The sequence below is a fragment of the Zalophus californianus genome, chromosome 17 (assembly GCF_009762305.2).
Source record: "Zalophus californianus isolate mZalCal1 chromosome 17, mZalCal1.pri.v2, whole genome shotgun sequence".
Lineage (NCBI taxonomy): Eukaryota > Metazoa > Chordata > Mammalia > Carnivora > Otariidae > Zalophus > Zalophus californianus.
This window is the reverse complement of record NC_045611.1, coordinates 53,925,721-53,944,450: the sequence shown is the minus strand read 5'-3', so window position 1 is coordinate 53,944,450 and position 18,730 is coordinate 53,925,721. Positions and strand designations below refer to the sequence as shown.

The window sequence follows — 18,730 nt, the reverse complement described above, 5'->3', positions numbered from 1 at the left end:
AACGTTAGCCTCATCCTAAGCAGTTCCGTCTGTGAAAGCACAGGTTTGATGTGCTAATTACATTTTGTTTCGGCGTATATATGAAAAGAAATCTATAACTGTGCACCTAAACATGGCGTCTTTCCCGGGCTCCAGCCACTTTTGCTCACCCCAAGCCGCCACCACCAGTACAGGCTGTGTCTTTGTGGGAATTAGAAAATGGCGCCCCCTCCTGGCGTGGGGAGGAAGTTCAGCTGAATGTCGCCCCACCTCCCCTTGCTCCCTCTGCCGGTTGCTGATGTGCAATGCACAGCCTGGTCATCAAGAAGATTTACCACAGCTGGGGAACTCACACTCATTCGTGTGAGGGTCTTAGCATATATTCAGTGGCGTCGTATTATTATTATTATTAATTATTATTATTTCATTAATATTGTAGTACTATGGGATAGGGGAGGAGGGAAACCCCCTCCCCCCACTCCTGGATCCACTGTCTCTTCCCCAGGGGCTGCAGAAGATGATAGACCCTACCTAGCACCCCCAGCCATGAAGTTCAGCCGCAGCCTGTCTGTGCCTGGCTCGGAGGACATCCCCCCGCCGCCCACCACGTCCCCACCGGAGCCGCCCTACAGCACACCTCCAGCCCCCTCCTCCTCTGGCCGCCTCACCCCATCCCCCAGAGGAGGGCCCTTCAACCCCAGTTCGGGTGGCCCCCTCCCCTCCTCTTCCCCCGCATCCTTTGATGGACCCTCCCCTCCCGACACGCGTGTAGGGGGCCGTGAGAAGAGCCTGTACCACAGCGGGGCCCTGCCCCCCGCCCACCACCACCCGCCCCACCACCACCACCATCACGCCCCGCCCCCCCAGCCTCATCACCACCACGCCCACCCCCCTCATCCCCCGGAGATGGAGACCGGCGGCTCCCCCGACGACCCCCCACCCCGACTGGCTCTGGGGCCCCAGCCCAGCCTGCGCGGCTGGCGGGGCGGCGGGCCCAGCCCCACCCCGGGCGCCCCGTCCCCGTCGCACCACGGCAGCGGGGGCGGGGGCATCGGCTCCTCCCAGGCCCCGGCCCTGCGCTACTTCCAGCTGCCCCCCCGGGCGGCCAGCGCGGCCATGTACGTGCCAGCCCGCTCGGGCCGCGGGCGCAAGGGGCCCCTGGTCAAGCAGACCAAAGTCGAAGGCGAGCCTCAGAAGGGCGGAGGCCTCCCGCCCGCCCCCTCGCCCACGTCTCCGGCGTCCCCGCAGCCGCCGCCGGCCGCCCCGTCGGAGAAGAACTCCATCCCCATCCCCACCATCATCATCAAGGCCCCGTCCACCAGTAGCAGCGGCCGCAGCAGCCAGGGCAGCAGCACCGAGGCGGAGCCCCCCACCCAGCCCGAGGCTGCGGGCGGCGGCGGCGGCGGCGGCGGCTCCTCGGCGCCGAGCCCTGCCCCGGCCATGTCGCCGGTGCCGCCGTCGCCCTCGCCCGTGCCCACCCCCACCTCGCCCAGCGGCCCGGCCACCCTGGATTTCACCAGCCAGTTCGGAGCGGCCCTGGTGGGGGCGGCCCGGAGGGAAGGGGGCTGGCAGAACGAAGCCCGCCGGCGATCCACGCTCTTCCTCTCCACCGACGCGGGGGACGAGGATGGCGGCGACAGCGGGCTGGGCCCAGGGGCGCCCCCGGGTCCCCGGCTGCGCCACTCGAAATCCATCGACGAAGGCATGTTCTCCGCCGAGCCCTACCTGCGGCTGGAGTCTGCGGGCGCGGGGAGCGGCGGCGGCTACGGGGCTTACGCGGCGGGCAGCCGCGCCTACGGGGGCAGCGGGAGCAGCAGCGCCTTCACCAGCTTCCTGCCGCCCCGACCCCTGGTCCACCCGCTGACCGGCAAGGCCCTGGACCCCGCCTCCCCGCTCGGGCTGGCCCTGGCCGCCCGAGAGCGGGCGCTGAAGGAGTCCTCGGAGGGTGGTGGGCCCCCCCAGCCCCCTCCAAGGCCCCCATCGCCCCGCTATGAGGCCCCGCCGCCCACCCCACACCACCACTCGCCCCACGCCCACCATGAGCCAGTGCTGCGTCTCTGGGGGGCCTCACCACCGGACCCCGCCCGCCGGGAGCTGGGGTACCGGGCAGGGCTGGGCAGCCAGGAGAAGTCCCTTCCGGCCAGCCCTCCAGCTGCGCGACGCTCCTTGCTGCACCGCTTGCCCCCCACAGCTCCGGGGGTCGGGCCCCTCCTCCTGCAGCTGGGGCCAGAGCCCCCGCCCCCGCACCCCGGGGTGAGCAAGGCGTGGAGGTCGGGGGCCCCCGAGGAGCCCGAACGGCTGCCCCTGCACGTGCGGTTCCTTGAGAACTGCCAGCCCAGGGCCAGTGGGGCGGGGGGAAGGGGACCGCCCTCGGAAGACGGGCCGGGAGTTCCGCCGCCCAGCCCACGCCGGTCCCTACCGCCCTCGCCGACCTCCCCGCGAGGCAGTGAAGAGAACGGGCTTCCCCTGCTAGTCCTGCCGCCCCCTGCTCCCTCGGTGGATGTGGAAGACGGTGAATTCCTCTTCGTGGAACCGCTGCCCCCGCCTCTGGAGTTCTCCAACAGCTTCGAGAAGCCAGAGTCGCCCCTCACACCCGGGCCTCCCCACCCGCTGCCGGACCCACCCACCCCAACCACCCCCTTGCCCCCCGTGCCACCACCTGCTATTGCTGCCGCACCTCCCACCCTGGACTCCACGGCATCCAGCCTGACTTCCTATGACAGCGAGGTGGCCACACTGACCCAGGGGGCCCCCGTGGCTCCTGGGGACCCCCCTCCGCCAGGCCCACCGGCCCCGGCGGCCCCTGCTCCCCCGGCCCCACAGCCTGGCCCAGACCCACCGCCGGGCACAGATTCCGGGATCGAGGAGGTGGACAGCCGGAGCAGCAGCGACCACCCTCTGGAGACCATCAGCAGCGCATCCACCCTGAGCAGCCTCTCTGCCGAAGGCGGTGGCAGCGCCGGAGGTGGTGGTGGCGGCGGGGGCGGGGGCGCCAGTGTGGCCAGTGGGCCGGAGCTTCTGGACACATACGTGGCCTACCTGGACGGCCAGGCCTTCGGGGGCAGCGGGACTCCTGGCTCACCGTATCCCCCGCAGCTCATGACTCCTTCTAAGCTCCGGGGCCGGGCTCTGGGGACCAGTGGAGGCCTGAGGCCCGGCCCTAGTGGGGGACTCCGGGACCCTGTCACTCCCACCAGCCCCACCGTCTCGGTGACAGGGGCTGGGACGGATGGGCTGCTGGCCCTGAGCGGGTGCACGGGACCCTCAACGGCGGCTATGGCCGGGGGTCCGGTGGCTATCGAGCCGGAAGGCCCGCCGGTGCCCTTGCCATCGGCCTCCTCTCTGCCTCGGAAGCTGTTGCCCTGGGAGGAGGGCCCGGGCCCCCCGCCACCACCCCTGCCCGGGCCCCTGGCCCAGCCTCAGGCCTCAGCCTTGGCCACAGTAAAAGCCAGCATCATCAGTGAACTCAGCTCCAAGCTTCAGCAATTTGGGGGCTCCTCGGCAGCTGGTGGCGCTCTGCCCTGGGCCCGGGGAGGCAGCGGGGGAAGCGGGGACAGCCACCACGGGGGAGCCAGCTACGTCCCTGAGAGGACCGCTTCCCTGCAGCGGCAGAGGTGAGCCGGGGCTGATGGTTGGTGACAGAGGCCACAGGGGCCAATGCTGTGGGCACCAGAGCCTACCTTCCCCATAGCTGCGTCCTTTGAGGGTCCCAGATGGCAGAAAGAAAGCAGAAACGAGGCTGGCTAGCAGAAGTCCGTCCTCAGAAAAGCATGCTTTCACAGATAGTTTATCTCAGTAGCTTTTGTGCTCTCTTCCCATCACCATGACAACCCACATCCCATGATGAACAAAAAAATTATTGACAAAAGAGATTGGAGCACAACTTGCCGATGTCTGTTTCCTCGGTGGGCTGTCACTTCTGACAGTCCCTGAAATCTGTGAGTCCCTTGAACCCGGTGTGGCTTAAGATTAAGATGCTTTAGGGCGCAGTGGTTTGGAGTGTGGGTCTGGAGCCGGGCTTCTTGGGCTTTGGTCTCAGCCCTGGACTTCTAACTGGGTGACCTGAGGCAAAGGAATCCACTTCTCTGTAGAAGGGGGACAGCATTGGACCCACCTAAAGGCTTTTTGAGAGGATTAAATGTGGGCCGTTGTTGTAACACAAGTTGGGGGAGAGGAGGGGCCTCTTACCAAAGCCCAGGAAGTATAGAGGGGAAAATATGGGATAGTGGAGAAGTTTCCTCAAGCAGCTAGCTTAGCCAGGATCACCACAAAGTTCGAGCTCGTTCAAGACCTTCTAGTCTTAGGGAAAGTAGAGACACATTCCTGATTCAGGCACACGGAGAGAGTGAGGAGAGGTTTCTTAATTCCCCTGCCCTTGTCCTTCTGCTGAGTGCACTCTGACGCTGAGGGTCTGATGACCTTATGGTGATATTTGAATGTGGTTTCATCAGGCCTTTGCGATCTTAAGGCGACTGATTATTTTGAAGTATTCTGGGTGAAGGAGAGGATGCTTAATGTAGGCGACAGACGCACCAGCTATTGATTTGCCACCTGCTGTACGCTGGGTGCCCTTCTGGGTGACGGGGACCCCATGGGGGACAGGACGAGCAAAGCCCTGCCCTCCTGGAGCTCATGGTCTAATGAAGCAGGGATGGGGGTTAGAGAAGGCCTCTCAAATAACCAGCAAGAGGAGCAGAAACCGGAGGAAGGGAGACAGCAGATCCCATGGCTACCTGGGGGAAGTGAGCTAGGCCAAGGGAACAGCCAGTTCAAAGGCCCTGAGGCAGGACTGTTCTGAAGGGAGCGAAAGGGATGAGGGGAACCTTTTTCTCCCCTTGTTTCTTCTCTCTTTCATCTCCCTCTCCTCATCTCTCTCCCTCTCTCTCTCTCTCTCTCTCTGTCCCCTGTCCCCTTCCATCTCTCTCCCCTGAACGCTCACCCTCTTTTTGTTCCTCTTTCACCGTCTCCCTGTCTTCCACTCTGCTGTGACTGGCCATAACCCAATAGGCAGTATAGAGTAGTGGTTAAGAGCTCAGACTTTGGTGCCATATAACTGGGCTCTGCCACTTCCTGGCTGTGTGTCCTTAGGCAAGTTACTTAACCTCTCTGTGCTGCTGATAATAATAGTAACCTGCATCAGGGCTGTCATGGGGGAATACACTGAGATGCGATATGTAAAGCACTTAGAACAATGCCTGGCACACGTGAGCATCAGTAAGTGGTGGCGATTATTATTATTATCACTTAATGTCTCTTTTTCTTTCATCTCTCTTGACTGTCACCCTCTCCCTGTCCTCTCGTTTCTTCTCTCCCTTCATTTCTGTCCTGACATCTGTCTTACCCCCTCGCTCCTCCTATCTCTTCCCATCTCTCTGCTCCACCTCTCTACCCCTGCTCCTGTCTCTCTTCTCTCCCTACGTCTTGACCTCTGCCTCTTTCTCACCGCACCATTGCCCTCCAAACCCCCTTCCTCCACCCCTGCCCCTTTGTCACCTCCAGACTCTCTGAAGACTCCCAGCCCTCGCTCCTCTCCAAACCCGTCAGCAGCCTGTTTCAGAACTGGCCCAAACCACCTCTGCCGCCACTCCCCACAGGAAGCGGGGTCCCCCCTTCAGCCGCCGCAGCTCCAGGGGCCACCTCACCCTCAGCCTCCTCCTCCACGTCTACCCGCCACCTCCAGGGTGTGGAGTTCGAGATGCGGCCGCCTCTGCTCCGCCGGGCCCCCAGCCCCTCACTGCTGCCCGCCTCGGAGCACAAGGTCAGCCCTGCGCCCAGGCCCTCGTCCCTGCCCATCCTGCCTTCCGGACCCCTGTATCCGGGCCTCTTTGACATCCGCAGCTCCCCAACTGGAGGGGCAGGAGGCTCAGCTGACCCTTTCGCCCCTGTCTTTGTGCCACCACACCCCGGGATGTCCGGGGGGCTTGGTGGAGCCTTGTCAGGGGCCTCCCGCTCCCTCTCACCAACCCGCCTGCTTTCGCTGCCCCCGGACAAGCCCTTCGGCGCTAAACCTCTGGGGTTCTGGACCAAGTTCGACGTGGCTGATTGGCTGGAGTGGCTGGGCTTGGCTGAGCACCGAGCACAGTTCCTGGACCACGAGATCGATGGCTCCCATCTGCCCGCCTTGACCAAGGAGGATTACGTCGATCTGGGTGTGACCAGGGTGGGCCACCGCATGAACATCGACCGGGCTCTCAAATTTTTCCTGGAGAGGTGATGGCTGGCCTGGACGGACCAGCCCGTCCACAGAACCCTTGAGCCTACTGGCCTCTTGACCTCTGACCCCTGACCGTCATTCTCTCCCCCTGGGCCAGGGACTCTGCTAGAACTGTGCCCTGCCCTCCTCTCCCAAGGCCGGAGGTCACCAGGTGGCCTGATCCTGGCCAGACATTTGCACCTCGCAGGAGGGGGCAGCTGACACAAGACTGTGTGTGAAGCAGGGAGCAGGGGGGAGGTGATGGAGGAGATCACAGAGGGGGATGGAGAAGGAGGGAAGGGTCGGTTCTGGGTAGGGGGAAACAGACAGAGCCATAGAGGGTCAGCCCTGAGCCTGATTGGATGGGGGTTGTCCCCGGCCGCAGGGGAAGGGGGTGCCCTCAGATTCCACCACCTGCCGCCCCTCTAACAACCCTTCCCCCCCCCTCTCCAGGCCCCTGGGCTCTCCCTATGCACCTTCCCCTCTCCCCAGCACACACAGCGGCCACCGCCCCCACCCCCTGCCCCGGCCTCTTGCACGCTCCTTTGCACGCCTGCTTGCCTCTCCTGTCCCTGGGCTACAATTTTGCACAAATTTGCCCTCTCGCTGTCTTGCACACTCCGCCTTGGCTTCTGGCTCGCGAGGCCCTCTCAGCGCTCAAACACGCCCTGTTTCCCTAGCACACATTGCATTTCTTCTCCCACATTCCGTACCTTTACTGTCTCAAACTCTCGCCTGTGTACTCTTCCCTTGGTATCCTCTCTTACACACCTCACTCCTGAAAATCTCTAAACCCTTGCTGCAGACACACTTGGGACACCCTTTTCCCCACCCACTCACAAACTCTGTGCGCACATACTTACTTATTCTGTGGAACACACCTGCCTTTATTCAGCTCTTGCACACTTGCTATCCCATGCACAGCTCCTGACACGCTTGCGCCCATCGTCTTTAAGCATTTCCCCTTCTTGTTCTCGAACCCCCACGTTCTGACTCTCCCCACCTCTCCCTCTCACGGTGACACTCCCACGCCCTTCCCTGCCCCTCCCCTCCTCACGCCATCTCTTCTTACCCCACATCTTGTACACCTGCCTCCCAGGAACTGCTTCTCTCTCAAATGCTCGTTCCCTTCCTCTTTGCCAGGCCCCCACTCCTGTGCACCCTTCTTTTCCAAATCTGTGTCCTGCTTCATTCTCAGCTCTTCTGTGAACTTTCTTGCACACTCAGCTCTTGCACACACGTCCTCCCTAGCACTTCCGCTGCTCTTGAAACCATGTTCCTTTTCTGACAATGTTCCTGCATACCATGGCTTTGCCGCACACTCATTCCTGCATTTCTCCTTGTTCTTATTGGCTCCTTGGTGACTGTTTCCATCTCCCTGGGGGGGGGGGGGACTCGACTGTCTCTCTCCTTTTGCACACTTGTCTCCTTCCACACACTCTTGGGCTATACTGTCGTTTCTTTTCCTAGCATCCTTATTTTTTGTGCCTGTGGAGGAACAGCTCTTGCAGACATTCTTACCCTGCCTGTTTTCTCACCGCTTGGACACTCCTTTCTCCTGTCGAGTGAAGACCCTATGCACACTCCCCTCTTGCTCACCATGCCTCCACGCTTCCTCTTCTCCCTGCTCCAGTCTGTGACCCACATCCCCCCTCCTCACTCTTCCTGGTTCTTCCTGGACCGTCTCTCCATCCATTTTGCACGAAGATTCCCCCACCCCCACCCCTAACCTTTCCTTCTCTCCAAGAAACACCTTCTCCCTCCAGCATGGCTGTTCCTTCCTGCACGCTTCCCCCCTCCCTTTATTCCTGGGGCTTGGGAATTTTAAGCCACCCCTTCCCCTGGGAAGCCCCCTCTCCTACTGTGGGTAAAGGGGGGAGGGCATCGCCCTCAGGTCCCCCCATGTTCAGCTGCCAAAGAAGGGAGCTCCCCCTCCTTTCCCCAAGCCCATTCCCCCTCTGCTGCCCCCTACCCCCGAGGGGGGGGCGCTCCGTCCATGGGGGGGAGGGTGCTTGCAGCCCTCTCCCCTCACCACGTCAGGGATCTGCGGGGAACCTTGTGGGAGGGTCGTGGGAGGGGGGAGGGGTGAAAGGAGGGGGGCAGAGGTCGCGCTGGGCCCCTACCCGCCCCCTCCCCCTTGTCGGATGCCCCCCATCCGCAGGGGGCCTGCGCGGCGCCCGTCTATCAAGGGCTTGTTCATTCTGGATGGGTGCCGCGGGGTTGGGGAGGGTGTGGGGGTGGGGGGGGGAGGAGAGGTCGGGGTGGGAGGGGGAAGGGACTGGATGGGGGCAGCGCGGGGCGGAGAGGATAAAGCAAAAAGAGGAACAATAACAAAAGAAAATACAAAAACAAAAAAAAAAAACAAAAAAAACCCTAGAACACATAAAAAAAAATCCAGAAAAAAAACAACCTGAAATAAAAGCCCGAGAATTGTCTTCCAAGGGGGGGTGGGAGGAGAAAAGAGGAGGGGGGCGGATGAAGACGTCTGGTTCTCTCTGAGACAGGGATCGGCATGGGTTGAAAGCCCCGGCGCCCGGGTCTTCCCTCTCGCGAGCCTCGGTTCATCTTTCAAGGGATTTGGGACCCAGGCGTCCATTTGCAGGGACTGGGGGAAGATGAGGGAGGCGGGATTATATTGTGGGGGCTCATCCCTACCCCCCATCACCTCCCTCCCCCTGACTCCCCACCAAGATTTTGCAGAGAGAAATGGCTTTTGTACCAGGTCATTCTTTATAATTAAACTCACAGTATCCACCCCCTCGAGCCGGCCCCGCCTCCTTCCTGGGGAGGCAACGCCCCCTTCCCTCCGGGGTTCCGGGTGGGTAGCCCGAGCCAGCTGGGCGGTGTACAGGCGCAGCCGGGCCCCGCCCCCTAAGTGTTAGTCTTCCTCGGTCGGCTCCGCCCCCAGGGCCTCGAGCATGCGCCGCCGGACAAGGGAGCGGCGCAGGTGCAGGCGGTAATCCGCCACCAGCCGCTCGTCGTGGCGCACCAGCGGGTGTGCGTTCCCGCGGAGGCGGATGCCGCAGCGCAGCAGGCGCGAGCGAGTCTGGAAGTCCGTGACCGTGATGAGCCACCTGTGAGGGGGCGGGGCCGAGAGGGCAGGGCCGGGGCGGTGACCGAAGCGAATCGCTGGTGGTCCCCGCCCCGCCCTTGATTGTCGGAGGGTCCCTGCCTGGTCCATGTTCGTTTACCCACTCCGGTTGCTCAACTCGTCGCTCTGTCCCTAAGCCCCTCTGCAGCCCTGCCCTCTCGCTGAGGTCAACCCGTACTTCGATCCTTAACGCGGGTGATTCTAGGTCCGGTCTTCTCTCAGCCTGGTCCTGTTCCCCTAATTGTGGTCTGTCGAGGCTCCATCTCTTCACACCGCCGCTCCAGGGCTGGGCCCTTCAGTGTGTCTCTCAGGCCCGTGCCCTGATTTAGGTTTCTCCCGGCCTCGCCCCCAACTACACACTCCTGGCCGCTGGCCCTCCAGAGCTCTCCTGGTCCCACCCCCTCAATGTGCTGGGTCCAGGCTCCGACCCCACACCTCGGTTTTAATTCTGTCCAGGTCGCTCAAAGTCCGTTTCCTCACTCCAGATCCCGCCTTCTCTCTGATCTCACCTGGCCCTGCCCCCTCACCGCGCTCGCTCTCGGCTGGAGCCCCTTCCCGGTTCACTCCACTGCACTCTCAGCCGGGTCGTCCGGCCCTTGCACCAACCAGGTCCCTCTCCAGACCACACCGCTTTCCTTTCCCGGCCCCGCCCACTCAGCGCCTTGGCTCCGGCTCCGCCCCTCTCCCCCGCGCTCTCTGGGCCACACTCCTCACCTCCCCCCGCTCCTGGCCCAGCCTCTCCTGTTCCCTCTTGGCCCCGACCCCGCCGCAGGCTCACCTGTCCCGGCGCCCCGCAGTCCCACAGATGACATTCATATTTTCAAAGCGGATGCTGCTCACGCGCCCGCTCTCCATGGCGCCGGGTAACTCGGCCTCCAGAGCCTCCAGCACCTCCAGGTGGGTAAGGTCCTCCTCTGGCTGGAGGAGTCAAGAGAGAGAGCCTCAGCATGTGACACTAAGGTTCAGTCCAGGTTCCCAAGTCCCCACCTTAGACCCACTTGCAGGACCTGCCAGAATCCCAGGTGGCATTTGAGAGGCAAGGTTCACACTCGATCTCAGGATCCTATCGCTCTAGTCAAAGCGGGGAAAACAGGTATCTCTGAGGTAGAAAAGCATCTACCTGTCATTCTAGGTCATTCTGCAAAAAATCGCTTCTCACCAAGCCGATTTGCCAGTGAGCAGTTGGCTTACATGATTCGCCAATTTGGCCAATTTTACCAAGCTACCAAAAACTTTTCCAGCAACCTGCACTGGATGGCAGGCTTTGAGCAGCTCTTGAAGATCCCGCAAGGCTTAAAGTTGCACACTTTTCCTTTTATGTTCCTATTAAGGAATGTTCAGTTGTAAATAATAATAATAATAATAATAATAATAAGGATCATCAAGAATGAGTTCTTGTCATTCAGAAACATTGACCACTAACCACATTTTCAGCATGGTCATAACATATAAAATTGCTGATGAACTAGGATGAAATCATGAAATTGGTCACCTCCAGGAAGGCAAGCTGTGGCTGTGGGGGCGGGGAGGAGGGGGGCGGTCCCCTGTTCAGAGCCACAAAGAAGAGGAGGGATGGGCTGCGAATTGGTTCCTGTAACAAGGACAACAATCTCTGTGTTGGGCTAAAGTCACACAGATCAGCTGAGGGAGTACCTCTGAGGCCTGTACCTGGCACGTGGAAGCATCCCATTAAGGCGCTTTTAATTTACTCCGAGAACCTAGTAGATGCCTCCTCTGACTGACGGTAGAGATTACCAACAGATTGTACACTGAATGACCAGTTCACGGAATCTGCCCAAAATGGGCTTTATCCTGAGTCTTTGCTATATTTGCAAACTTTACAGAATTTCATGGTAGACAAATTAACAGGACTCCCTGTGTCCGCAGTCTCCCTGCTCTCTACCTTTCAATCTCTGCCCTTCTCTGCCCCTCTTTCTCCCCCTCTCTCTGCCTCTCTGGGATCAGCAGCGATCAAAGTGACGATTGATCCTTTGACGAATTCATAATCAATTTTTAGCAACCTAAAACCTGGTGCCAAGCCCACGGCTGGTAAGCCGCAGAGCCTGGATGTAAACCCTGTCCACCTCATTTCTGAGCCGGTTCCCTTCCTAGCCTCCCACCCAAATTGTGCAGAAGCTCGTGGTCTGGGGTCACAGGGAGGCGCAGGGGGGCCACTCACTGAGGTCTCCATGCACAGACAGAGAGGCTGGGCAGCGGGCGGTGTGGGGAACTTCCGGATGCACGGGAGCTCTCGGTCCAGCGCCTCATATTCTGCAATGACCTGACGTAGGTACTGCTTCCTGGGGAGAGAGCGAGCGGGCAGGGCCCTCCGAGGTCAGGGGTCGCCGTCATCGCACTCGGGGGGAGGGGGGAGCTGAGATCAGAAGTCACGGGGCCAGGGGCCACTCACGAGGATTTGACAGGTCTGCCTGGGCTCCGGGCTTGTATCTTCTCTGGGGTCTCTAGGTCCACAAGGAGGGCTCCTGGGAATGAAGAACTCAGTGTCAGCTGCCCTGAGCAGTCCTCAGACATTATTCGGCCTAAATGGGCATCCCGAAGTGTTGTCCATGCCACTCCCGAATAGCTCTTACACCAGTCACTAAGCTATTGCCTCTCAGCCCCGAACAACTCCCTTCTGCACCCACTCTGTGATCCCAGGGCAGGGGACCCTACCAACCCGGGTTCTGTCCCCACAGCTGGGTTCCTGTTAGGCTCTGCCTGAAGGGGGCGCTAGAGAGAGATGGCAAGGCAGGAGGAAGAGGAAGGGACTTGCCTCGCTTTGCTTCCTATTCCAGTCACCCCAGCCCTGCAGCAGCCTTTGAATCCAGTGGGTGGTTTTCCCAACACTCTCAGAACCAACCTCCTGATTCCAACTAGGCTGATAAAAGCTGCCAAATCTGAGGTGTTCTAGGCAACTCCTCCATCCACTAACAGGTCTCACTTATGGCCAACTGCTAGTTGTCCCACATAATCCATTTTTCCCCTCCTCTACAGTCTTAGAGTCTGATCCAGCACACAGCCAGCCACCGGGCTAGAGATAACATCCCTTGCAGCTGTGTGGCCATGTGACCGAGTTCTCACCAACAGTGTTAGGGGAGTGAAGGGTGCAACTTTGGAGTCATTTGTTTAAAAGAAGATGGCTTGTCTTTGACTTGTTGCCCCTTCCCTTGTACTGGGATGTGGATGTAGCAATGAGCCAGCTTCAGCCTTGCTAGAGCAACAGTATGGAGGGAATCCGGGTCCCTGAGTCATCTCATGGGGCTGAGATGTCCCACCAATTCAGACCACCTGCCTCCTGTCACATGAGAGAAATACACTCTCTTCTTCATGCCACTGTGTTTGCGGGTGTCTCTTTGTTACAGCAGATGAACAAAGAGGAAAGCAGCCATTGACAGCCAGGGCTCTTTATATCGGACATAAACAATTTCACAGAACACCCACATCAGCCAAGGCCGCTCTGTGACCATGACAGACCAAGATAAAAATAAGAGTGGAGTCATGTCTCAACACCACACACCACGAACACTGTCCAAACCACAAAATGACCAAACATCCTCCTCTTGGTTCAGAGCCGATGCTGCTTCTTCCCCACCCACAACGTTCGCTCCATTCATCCCTCCTGCATCATAGACTTGCCTCCCCTTCCTGCCAGCATCCGATCCAGAGCAAAGCCTGCTTCCCTGAATCCTCCCAAAGTCACCTAACCCAGCAGCTCCCATAATGATAAGTCCTCCCTAACACCCTCCGACTGAGACATGCCATGTGTTACGGACTCCCTCGGTACAAGTCAATAAACTCAGGGGTGTGCTGGTAAATGTTTAATTAATATCACTCTCTCTCTCTCTCTCTCTCTCTCACACACACACACACACACACACACACACACACACACACACACACAGATTGTAGCATTTGCCAGTTTTCATACTGTCAGTACTCCCACCATGACCAATTTCATGCTCCCCACAGTTTTAACAACCAGCTTGCAAAATTTAACAATCGGCTCTTGTGAGCAGATACAGGCTGTCTCCAGCACACAGCTATGTCACAACTAAGCTCCTGGCGGCCTTTGACCCAGCTTGTACCATAGTAAGTCCCCCTGCTTTGGTCCCCGTCCTCCCACCTCCCATATGTTTCCACAGGGCATCTGGGGTGATCATTCCATCACAGCGCCCCACGTTTGCAAACCACCAGTGGCTTCGTCTTGCCTTCAGGATACAGTCCTCTCTGGGGTGGGGACTCGCTCCTCAGTGTGTGATCTGGGGAGCAGTACCTTATTTGAAACACAGCATTTCAATTTGAGGGAACTGGTATAACAGGAATATTCTATGCTTCACAGTGTTTGGGTGAGATGAATCTAGGCATTTGTCAAAACCGACTGAAATATATTTAAGATCTCTTTGTTTTATGTATGCAAATTGGAAAATAAATTGAAACAAAAAAAGAAAGAATCACAGCATTTCGGGGTCCACCCCAGCCCTACGGGATCAGAATCTGCATTTTAACAAGATCCCCTTTGAGAAGCACCTGCCCTGCGTGTGGTCGCCCCTGTTGACTTCTCTGATAACTTTCTTCCAGCTCTACTGGCTTCCCCTACATCCTTCCAACACAATAACCTCCTCAAACCTGCCCACATAACAATAATAATAACTGTATGTTTACAATCCCTTTTTAAAAGCACTTGGGGCTCCTGGCTGACAGTTGCGTGCAATTCTTGATCTCGGGGTTGTGAGTTCAAGCCTCACGCTGGGTGTAGAGCTTACTTTAAAAATAAAATAAAATAAAAAGCCAATCACTTTCAAAGGTGTTTTCCATTGCATCCTCACAACAACTTTCTGAAATAGTGCAGTTTAACAAATGATGAAACGGAAGCATAGAGAGATTATGTGACTTGCCCAAGGTCATGCAGCCTTAAGTGATAGAATTAGGATGAAAATCTAGGCATCTGGATCCAGACTCTGTGCTCTCAATCTCCCTAGTCGGCTGCCTCTCACCCCACTCTTGTCTAGACCAACTGCCCTGCCCTCCAAGAGCTCCCAGTCCGGTGGGGGAAGCAGTCACTGTAAAGGGCAATAGAAGCTACGGTGGATGTGTCATGAGGTGAAGGCAAAGCCTAGCCTAGGGGCAATCAGGGAAGGCTCCTTGGAGGAGGTAATGTCCACAGTGAGACCCAGAGAATAAGGAGGAGTTTGCCAAATAAAGAAATGGCTGGGTGGTGGTGCCTGGATGGCTCAGTCAGTTGAGCATCTAACTTTTGATCTCAGCTTAGGTCTTGATCTCAGGGTCGTGAGTTCAAGCCCCACACTGGGCTCCACGCTGGGCGTGGAGCCTACTTTAAAAAAAAAAAAGAAGGAAGAAAAAGAAATGGCAGGGAAAAGGATGTTTATGCCGAGGGACCACCAGGGACTAAGGTCTTTAAGCAAAGAGAATATGGTCATCTGCAACAATTTCTCAGAATTCCCTTCAGCCCCAAGACTAAGGCACGATTATTGCATTTGTAGGTTATTAATTATTTGTGAGATGGTGTGTTTCATGTCCGCCCTCCTTGCATGGGAACAGACTGGATCATTTCATTCATCGGGCACCATTGGCAAAACACTGGGGACCCATGGGCTTTCTGATGGCTGACGCCAAAGTTCGCACCCTGGTAAGTTAAAAATGTTACTGGTTCGAAAGTACCACAAAGCCAGCCACAAAACTGAAATACTGATCTACAAAACTGGCCAACTCAGTTCCACTCAACTTTTCTGGATCTCTACATAAATTATATTTATCAGATGGGTGCCTCAGTCTAGTTTAGGGATGATGTGGGGCAGAGATCTCCAAAAGGAAGAAGTCTTCAAAGACTCTAAAAAGAGACCTGAGAACAGGGGCGCCTGGGTGGCTCAGCTGGTTAAGTGTCTGCCTTTGGCTCGGGTCATGATCCCGGGGTCCCGGGATGGAGCCTCTCTGCTCAGTGGGGAGCCTGCTTCTCCCTCTCCTCCCTGCTTCTCCCTCTCCTCTCTGCTTCTCCCTCTCCCTGCTCCTGCTCTCTCTCTCTCACTATCTCTGTCTCTTTCAAATAAATAAATAAAAAGAAAATCTTAAAAAAAAATAAAAAATAAGAGACCCAAGGACAGAAACGGTGTCTGTTTTGCCACAAGGTCATTTGCTATACCTGACATAGCACCCCGCACAGAGTAGGTGCTTGTAGCAGACATCGAGAAAGGATACCCACTCAGCCATTCCCATTCCCTTCTTCCCCCATTTGAGGAGGGTCCATTCCTCACCCATGCAACTCAGGGGAGGCTCACCAATCTCCTCTCCTCAAAGGTATTCCATGCAGTTTAAACCAGTGCCTTCCAACTCTTATTGTTCATTGCAATCACCTGACAAGCATTCATAACTATAGATGCAAGGACCCAAATCCTAGAGATTCTGGTTAAATTGGATCTGAAGTAAGGTTGGGTATAGATTATTTTTAATCCTTTCACTTGATGTGTAGCCAGAGTTGAGGACCGCTGACGAAAATAATCATGATTATCTTCTTTTTGCCAGGGGTTGAGACAAGAGTGAGTGGGTGACTGAGTGCTGGCCAATAAGATGTTAGGAGAGATCATTTAGGGGTTCTGAAGACGAAGACCTCTGCAAGTGATGCCTGGGACTGTGGCAGCCATTTTGTGGTAAGCAAGCTGGTGTGCAAAGGAGACACATCCCAGGCCAAAAGGCAGCGAAATAAAAGCTGGGTCCTCAATGACATCATTGAGCTGCTGACTCAACCAAACCCAAACCACGCCCCACTTCTGGGCTTCTTTTTGGGTGATAATCGTTCTCCTATTCTTTATACAACACTAAGTCCAATTTCTATTACATGCTAGCCAAATGCATCCTCACCAAGATGCTACGCAATAAATGTTGATTGAGTAAATGAATGAATGAATGAATGAATGACCCTACTAACGTACAGTGCAGGTAGGGAGCCCTGGAACATGAGGTGGCAGACCACACGGGGTCTGAGGCTGAGGGGTGGGACTCTATCCTGGAAGTGATGGAGGAGGAAGGAGGGTGTGAGCAGAGGAGAGACAGAGTCAGCGTTGGTGGTCAGAAGACCCCTCAGGAGCCAAGTGAGGAATGGGCTTGAGGAGAAAAACTGGACCGGGAGTTAGGGAGAGAAAGCATCCACGTGGAAGAGGACAAGACCCGAGCTGGGGCTGTGGGGATGGAGAGACAGGCGGAGGACAAAGGGAATGGGCAGGGAGATGGGGTTGATGGCTGTGGGAGGAAATGGGAGGGGAGGGCCAGTACCTGCGGTCTAGCCCGGTGATCAGGTTCGTAATGGGACCATTGAAGATGGGAAGCGGGGAGGAGGAGTGGCTTTGGGGGAAGCTGTGGAGCTCAGTGTGGGAGAAAAGGAGAGTGTGAGGGACCAGGGCAGAGCGCCTAGGGAGACAATAGCCTCGGAAGAGTTGTGAAGGCCCCAGAGGCTCATGGGAAATGTAGTTCTTGGTCCAGACCACTGGCCAAGGAACTGCAAAGGCTCGTGAGAAATACAGTTTGAGGTCCAAAGGGTGCTGCCCAGGAATCTGGTCAACGTCAGAGTCTGGGGTGGCTTTCTGGTAGGCCAGGGACTAGCTTAAGGCCATACTGCAAGCCAGGGTTACCACACTGGGCATGAATGTAGCGCCCCCGCCCCCCCCCCCCCCCCCCCACACACACTGCTTAATACCTGCCTCCCTGAGCATGCCGGGGTTGCCCATGGTGGAGGAGCACAGGGTCTCCACCTCTTGTTGCATCCTGGGAAGGTGGGTGGGGGATGTCTCAGGAGGATGGGGAGAAGAGCCCTGACTGGGCCACCCACCCCAGCTCCTTCTCCCTGCTGCTGTCTCCTCCTCCTCTTTGAAGCCCCAGGGGTAAAATAAGGAAGAACTGGAAGGTTGAGACCACGTAGGAATCCGGGTTCCCCTAACCTCTGGGAACCCAGTGAGTTCCAGTTCCTCTGTGCCCCGATTCCTTCTTTGACTCTTTCCTGCTTCTTCCCCCATCTCCCCCTGTCTCCTCAACTCTCTGCCTCTCCCTCTCTCCTCCTTCTCTCCCCATCTCTCTGCCCCCCTCCCCCTCTCTCCCCATCTCTTCCCCCTGATTTCTCCCCATCTCTCCTCCACTCTTTCCCTTGATTTCTCTGCCCTCTTCCGCCCCATTGCTCTTCCCCTCTCCCCCTCCATCCCCCCAGTCTCCTTCTCCCCTAGTTTCCCCAACATTTCCCCAGCCGTCGTCGGTCCCTCCCTCTCTTCATAGCATTCTGCCTCTCTCCAAGCCTACCACCCTCTCTCTGTCTCCCTGCTTCTCTCCCCACCTCTCCCCGGTCTCCTTTTCCCATCTTTCTCCTCCTCTCCTCTCTCATAACTGGCTCCCCTGCCCTCTGTCATCCCCTTTCGCGTCCCACTTGCCCTCGGCTCATCCCTGTCTCACGCAGGAACTGGTTAGACACAGGCTAGATTCAAACAGAAACTGGATTCTGTATGGGGGAGGGAAAGGTGGGCAGGGGGCCTGGTTGCCATGGTACCTCCAGAGGGAGGGGGAGGGCCGGGGCCTCCAGCTCCTGGGTCTGAGGGAGGAGGGAGCTGGGATCCTGGACCTCTGGGTCTAAGGGAGGAGTGAATGGGAGACTGGATTTCTGGATCCAGAGGTGGATGTGGATGGTCTGGGGGCTCCTGGGCCCAAGGGCAGGAACGAAGGGTTTATGCCACACAGGTGTTCCTTGGGCATGTCTTTCTTTGTGTCTGCAGAACTCTCAGCAGGAAGTTGGGAGAAGAAGCTGGACTTTCTTAGTTATTCTGTCTGCCCTCCCCTTTCTGTCCCTATTACCCGTATCTCCAGGACGCTACTCTCCCCTTCAAGATGGTCTCTGCCTTGACTTGACAAGCACAGGCTCTCTGCTTTCCAGGTAAGTAGCACCTTGATTTTCTGAGTGATTTCTTCAGGGGTGAGCTTAAAAATCAATCTAGGACACAGAGCCCACCCCTGGAATTTTGCTGGACCTGTTATAAGAGAGGACCTTTCTTACTCTGCTAAGATTGCCAGGCTAGTCGGAGTCTAGGTTGGAGCTGCTGGGAGCTCTTATAACCATATGGGGAGAGAACATGCCTCAAAGCAAAGACAACGTGAGGAAAGCGAAGACCAAAGATGCAGACAGATTCCTGATGATGATTGGGATACCTGGATCCAGCCATGCCTGAAGCCTTCCTCTACCCAATTAATTCCCTCCCATGCCTCGGTCATTTGAATCTCTGTCATTGGCAATTAAAACGGTCCTCACTTAAATAGACTCAGTTTCATCCTCAGTTCCTCTGTGGCCCTGACTCCCTTTTGGCACCCTCATGTCTTTCTTTCCTATCAGGCTGTCCTTCTCCATTTCCAGTGGCCAACTCCATCCCTATAGGACAGGGAACATCTTTCATTCCCATGACCACAGGCACACCTAGCCCCCA

The 18,730-nt window shown here is 57.3% G+C and overlaps 2 protein-coding genes across 6 annotated transcripts in view; one reads left to right on the top strand and one right to left on the bottom strand.

Annotated features, from left to right (window-relative positions):
- The window catches only part of SHANK1 (SH3 and multiple ankyrin repeat domains 1), a 46,141-nt gene extending 37,759 nt beyond the window's left edge, over nt 1-8,382 (top strand). For 4 of the 5 annotated variants that reach the window (XM_027617267.2, XM_027617266.2, XM_027617264.2 and 1 more), the window contains 2 exons: nt 485-3,593; nt 5,479-8,382. In XM_027617267.2, the coding sequence (XP_027473068.2) occupies nt 485-3,593; nt 5,479-6,193 (3,824 nt within the window). In that variant the 3' untranslated portion in view covers nt 6,194-8,382. Of the gene's footprint in view, nt 1-484; nt 3,594-4,986; nt 5,068-5,478 lie in introns of all 5 variants that reach the window. The other variant, XM_027617268.2, reaches the window with a different exon arrangement.
- A 74-nt stretch (nt 8,383-8,456) lies between these two features.
- C17H19orf81 (chromosome 17 C19orf81 homolog) lies at nt 8,457-17,318 on the bottom strand. The gene is made up of 5 exons (XM_027617342.2): nt 16,969-17,318; nt 11,674-11,746; nt 11,443-11,563; nt 10,042-10,181; nt 8,457-9,246 (listed from the first exon to the last, which is right to left on the bottom strand). The coding sequence occupies exons 1-5, from the start codon at nt 17,282-17,284 to the stop codon at nt 9,051-9,053; spliced, it is 846 nt and encodes a 281-aa protein (XP_027473143.2). The 5' UTR covers nt 17,285-17,318; the 3' UTR covers nt 8,457-9,050.
- Between the last annotated feature and the right edge of the window lie 1,412 nt (nt 17,319-18,730).

Bases quoted from the DNA above. Each gene is read 5' to 3' on its own strand.
- C17H19orf81 (XM_027617342.2), bottom strand. From the start codon at position 17,284: ATGGGGGAAGAAGCAGGAAAGAGTCAAAGAAGGAATCGGGGCACAGAG. The intron at 11,564-11,673 runs GTGAGTGGCCCC...CTCTCTCCCCAG, and splicing joins GGCAGACCTGTCAAATCCTC to GAAGCAGTACCTACGTCAGG. The intron at 9,247-10,041 runs GTGAGCCTGCGG...GCCCCCTCACAG, and splicing joins ACTGCGGGGCGCCGGGACAG to GTGGCTCATCACGGTCACGG.